The sequence below is a fragment of the Gymnodraco acuticeps genome, unplaced genomic scaffold (assembly GCF_902827175.1).
Source record: "Gymnodraco acuticeps unplaced genomic scaffold, fGymAcu1.1, whole genome shotgun sequence".
NCBI lineage: Eukaryota > Metazoa > Chordata > Actinopteri > Perciformes > Bathydraconidae > Gymnodraco > Gymnodraco acuticeps.
Genome location: NW_022991443.1, coordinates 228,404 through 234,403, shown reverse-complemented (window position 1 = coordinate 234,403; position 6,000 = coordinate 228,404). Strand labels below are relative to the sequence as shown.

Sequence of the window (6,000 nt, the reverse complement as noted above, 5' to 3'; positions counted from 1 at the left end):
TGTGCTTTTCCCACTGTGCCTATTCAAGGGGAATTCAGAACAGTAACATAGCTATTTGATGGACTGTTTTGTACAAATGTTTATAAATAGTTTTTGTTATGCTCTTATTTCGTTTCATTATCACACTGGAAATGCATATGCAACAAGATACCGTACATCCAATTACCGCTATAACAGTATTGTAGCAAAGCATGCGTGTCTACCATAGACTGGTGTCTACCTGAGATTTTATTCTGTTACTTAAAATCAAACTTGAACTCAGAACTGTGTTTATTACGAGGAGCACATGAAGGCAGCATTAGTAGTGACGCAATGCATGGGCGTGTTGTCATGGCTGTGCAGTGTGCACTGCAAAACCTTTCAATTTAGTACCGTAAAATACTTATTTGTCCTAAAACAAGCCATGTCAGGGTCGGTGGCGGACAGCGACATGGACATATATTTCACCTCAAAGTGAACACTCCTGACAAAGGCCCGGTAAGTAGCCTCAACGTAATATACATTGTTTTTATACCAATAAAGGATGGCCAAACATGGGTTAGCTAGCTAGCGTCAATGTTAGACAAGCTAGTAGTACGCAATAATCCCACCGTCCTCCCGTAGTATACAGCCTTGCAGCATTCCATTATCTATTTAATCAAAAATATTAATAACTAGAGTATTGTTTTATGTTATAGCATATTTGTGGTTATGATGCATTTACATGTGACCCCCCCCCCCAGCTGGGTTTCACTTTAACTGGAGATTAAACGTGTCCTAATTTTAAGAAACTGACATTTGAGGTGGTTTTACGTTTGAATAAACCTGAGTTTCGTGTAACAATTCGCTACAAGTATGCCCTCTTTGTTTAGTGAAATGCTCTTCTCAATTAATTTGACACATTTTGAAGGAGGTTTGTGTGACACCTTCTCAAAATTACAGAATAGGTAGTTTCTAGGCTTTAATTAGACTAGCAAGTAGGCTAACTCAGGCAAGTGGGGAGTCATGGTTGTGTTACTGTACCTGTCAGCCAAGTTGTCAGTCTGTACCATTGATGGTAGAAGTACTTTTTTTACTCAAGTAAATGTAGCAATAATAAATTGTAAAAATACTTTGTAACAAGTAAAAGTCTTGCATTCAAAATGTTACTTAAGTAAAAGTACAAAAGTATCAGTATTCAAATATACTTAAAGTACCAAAAGTAAAACTACATTTTATGCGTAATGGCCCATTTCAGAATTGTATTAAATGACTGGATTATGATGTGTTGGTGTGTTTATCACAGCTGTTACATGTTGAGCTAATTTAAATAACATTGTATACTGCTGCTGAACATCATAACCTATTATTATGACAATATTTATTTAATCATGGATTTATATGATTTATTAGCTTGTAATCTGAAAAGTAACCAAAAAAACGTAACCCACGATGACACGGATGTTAATGCTGTCAAATAAATGTAGTTGGATAAAAAGTACAATTTTGGCTGCCAAAATGTAGTGGAGTAAAAATAGCATTAAGTTAAAATACTCAGGTAACGTAACGTAAATACCTTAAGATTGTACTTGAGTACAGTACTAAAGTAAATGTACTATCCACAACAGGTCTGTATTTTATATTTTGTTGGATGGTAGGAACTGTTATTGTCACCTGTATGCTAAAAAAGTCAACCGTTATACGGAGCACAATTAAACCATTTAAAAATGATAGGAAAAAGGTTGGACTGTGAGGAACAGTTGCCTGCAGTTGTTTCCTGTGTCTACCGGCAACCTGCTTAGCTAACATGAAAGGACTGACACTATGCTGGAGGGCTGTCTCTGTTACACAACCCCTAACCCTGTACACCTTCATCTTTCTGGTCATTTGGTAGTGATGAAGCAGAGCCCAGCAGCAGCTCACACACACACACACACACACACACACACACACACACACACACACACACACACACACACACACACACACACACACACACACACACACACACACACACAGTATATATCACTTCAGGGGACATTACATTGACTTACATGCATTTCCTGGAGACTTATCCTAACCTTAACCATAATCAACACATGCCTAACCCTAACCCTAACCCTAACCCTAACCCTAATCCTAATCCTAAACCTAACCAAGTCTTCACCCTAAAATTAATGATTCCCCTCATGGGGTCCTCCAATTTGTCCCCATAAGGGAGGCGAGTCCCCACACGTGATAAGATGTAGGTCCCCACAAGTATAGTAATGTTAGGACACACACACACACACACACACACACACACACACACACACACACACACACACACACACACACACACACACACACACACACACACACACACACACACACACACACACACACACACACACTCTCACTCACTCTGGAGCTACAACTGGACATAGTCAGGATTGCTCTCAGCCACACCTACTTGGTAACAAAGTTTCAGTCATCTGCTGTTTCTTTGTCTTGTTGTCCACACTTGGCTGAGGGCTCCTCAAATCTTAATCACAATAATTAAGCGTGAAATGCTTCCTGGCTTACAACACAGACATTACTTGTGTTTTAGAGAAGCAGAGGTGAACAGCTGATTGCAATTGAGAAGAAATGGGGGAAATATTGTGGGAGAAGTCTCAAGGTAAGAGTTGTAAACACTTAGGATAATTGTTGGTGAAGGGTTAAGTCTGTGTTGATCTCTGTGTCGGTAATTTGAAGGTACACTGTGTAAAAACAGCCTTTAGTAGTGTGGGGCCTGTTTTGATCTGTTTGTATTTGAGTGGTTTCCCATAAATACTTAGTACGCATTTGTCTCCACACATGTTTCTTTTTAGCAGTTTAAGGCTGCAAGGAAAATAACCTTTACACAATCCTCCATACTCTATGGATAGGGCATATTTTAAGATGTATTCAAATATAATTAATGGACACCATAACTAAAGACTAGGTGATAAGATAATTTAAGCTTTTACTGATCCCCAGAAGGGAAATTGTGGTTGTTTCAGCAGCACAAAAGCAAATAGTAAAGAATCCATCTGTTGGTGTATAGCAGCTTTTGGTTCGACTGAGAATGTTAACTGTGTTTCCAACTCGTTCTTTAAACATGTAGTGTTTATGAAGAAAATGACCTGACTATAATTTAAATGAAAAAAGGCATTCCTGGCTGACAGGTTGGCATGATATTCCAATGTGGAGCTTGACAGCGGCTGCCTGTCGTCACCACAGTGAATTGATGTTTTTTAATGTAACCAACATGCATAGCTGCAAGCCAAAACCAATGTTGTTGACTGATGAAGCAGGACGCAGAATTTTTGCCAAATAGCCAATGGCTGTGATTATTTTGTACTAGTCAACTTTCCAGTCATTTCTCTTGGAGTGGAAAAGCTACCTGAGGCACTTGTATGAAACAAAATAACATGTTTTTCGACTCAAGTTTAAATTCTAAGAAAACAACCAGTGATATTGATTACATTTTATGATTATGTATCAGATCCATTTTATCTCTTCTGGATGACACTGATGGCCAATATTTAGTTGTTGAGCTAAGGTATTTGGGGCATTTCAAAATGTTAGCTTAAAGGGATGGCTTGGATGTTTTGAAGTGGGGTAGTATGAGGTAGTTATCCATAGTGAGTTTATAACCCGGTCCCACAGTCAAAAGAAGTTCTGCTTGCTTCTAGTTTGGAGAGGCAGACAGTAAGGGCACCGACTGGGGGCAGCAACATTTTAGCCACATTCAAAGGCCAACCAAATAAACGCTAAATCTAGACATTTTTCAGTGTGTTCCTTTGAGACCAGACATAGACCTGCACACTATGGAAAGGGGACTAAAGCCCTTATATGCAGCTTTAGCCAAAGCCACCAGACTTTATTGACGAAAACTGTAACTTTACCTTGCAGGGCCAAGAGTTGCTGCTTTATCACCTTCATTGGTTAGTTTGTTTGAGTTTATGTGTGACTTTGGGGATTTTAAACTTTATAAAAGGCCCAGTTTACACTAACAGTCGTGCTATGATGTTGGATGTTAGAGGGACTGCGATAAATGCAAAAGCAGATCCCTTTGTTTGAACTGAGATTCTATGCATATGATTGTTTTCGTTATACTATTTCAGTCTTCCTAAAATAAGATGTAAGAAATCTAAATATATCGCCTTGCTTACAATATCCAAACATTCCAATGCTAACCCCTGTATCATGATGCGTATCATATGGCCAATACACAGCGCTAGTTTCCCTACCAAGATCTTCCCAGATGGACTGAGGATTCAGACCAACCCCCTCTGGCCACATGCCAGTCCTGTAATAATTACAAAGATGACGGTTTGAGTTGCAACGTGTTGTGCTGCCATGAGAGTCAGCACTTCAGAGTCATCCGGTTTAATATAGACTAAACGTAATTGATCTCTGTGAGAATATTCGGTGCCTGTAGCAGCAGTTTGATAGAGGAATGGTTCCAGTAGCAACACCTACATTTAAGCAGGAGTTCAGATTAGATTGATGTCGTGGGGTAGAGGGTGACATGTTGAGTGTCGTGTGAATTCACAAGGATTTTGCCATATTCTTCGGTCTGTATGTCACTATCTATTTGAAGGGGTGTTCTATGAATGAATGCCCTCCTTTGTATGATGTAGACTAAAAAGTCCATCACGCAGACAGCAGCAGCTTTGTTTACAACACGGTGATGGTGGTGTACTAAACTTCATTATAAACCCGTGTCTCAAACACTTCCCTAAGCCCCCCCCACGTTTATTCATTGGCTACCGCTCATGTCCTGGCTTCACCAGCTGTACATCCATGTGTGCCAGCCAGACGCTTTTGTTGGCTTCCATATTGGTGGGGTCTCCTACAGCTGTGGACACATTAAATTAGACACATTAGAGCATTGTATAAGGATATGAAAGCATTTGGACACACACACACACACACACACACACACACACACACACACACACACACACACACACACACACACACACACACACTCCCATTTTCCTCCTACCTGTGTGAGCCTGCAGGAGACTCTACCTCATTCACACCAACGGTGTTTCAGGGCCGGTTCGGAGCTGGAGCTTGAAAAGCACCGGGTTTTCCTCTTCACACCGCAGCGGAGCAGCCTCTTAGCTCCGGAATCCGGTTCATTTAGAGCACCAACAAATTGTCCGGCCAGAGCAAAAGCACCACATACGTCACGCTTACGTCGAGGCGGGGGCAGAGACAGATCAACTCCTGAACAACAACAAAAAGCCCGCGTTGTAGCCAGTTTGTACAACGATGGAGAAACTTAACAAGAGTTTCAGTGTTTCTGCCATAGACTGTATATATAAAGGTTTCTGCTCATGGTGAAGCAACGTGTCTGCGTGTGAAGGTGGAACCTGAGCATTCACGTTGATCACCTCATTATAACTCATTATACATCTATAAAACTATAAATATTAAACTTTACTTCACGTGTTCATTTGAGAACAGCTGTTACATATCTGGGTGAAGGTTACAGTTCATTTAAATGAAAGATACAACGTTACTCCACACTCATGGTTCAGTCCAGCTTAAGAAATAAGACCGACCTCGGAAGCAGTTGTGTTTTAAAAAACCTTTATTGACACGAGTACACTTTTTTATAAGAATATAACTAAACCACAGAAATGACTCTGGAAAAGCTGCAGATAGAGCCATAAGAAATGAATGCAACTGATTTCATCCGCGCGGTTTGACTTTATGAAGCAGGCACGCAAACGGTTACGTCATGACGCAAACGATGACGCAACGACGCATTACCAGTCGGACTCTGGGCGGTGTGAAAAGAGCCAGAGCTAAACCGAAGAACTGGTTCTGAACCTGAAAAGCTCTAGCACGGAGCTTGAACCGGAGTTGCGTTGGTGTGAATGAGGTATTGCCAGTTTGCTACTAAAAAGGAGGATCATGGCGGGTGCCCATTCATCAAAAACCTCCTCCAGCCCCACCCCTTATCTTTTTCCCTGAACCCCCCCCCTCCCATGCACACACACCCAAAAAAAAAATACAACA

At 40.8% G+C, this 6,000-nt stretch overlaps 1 protein-coding gene across 2 annotated transcripts in view; it reads left to right on the top strand.

Moving 5' to 3' along the window:
* Positions 1-316: 316 nt before the first annotated feature.
* Positions 317-6,000, top strand: part of mib2 (mindbomb E3 ubiquitin protein ligase 2) — a 45,840-nt gene continuing 40,156 nt past the window's right edge. The window contains exon 1 of one of the 2 annotated variants that reach the window (XM_034196380.1): positions 317-477. Coding sequence is in view for 1 of the 2 variants with exons in the window: in XM_034196376.1 (XP_034052267.1) it covers positions 2,587-2,617 (31 nt within the window). In the remaining variant the exon portion in view is untranslated. Of the gene's footprint in view, positions 478-2,571; positions 2,618-6,000 lie in introns of those variants that run through there. The other variant, XM_034196376.1, reaches the window with a different exon arrangement.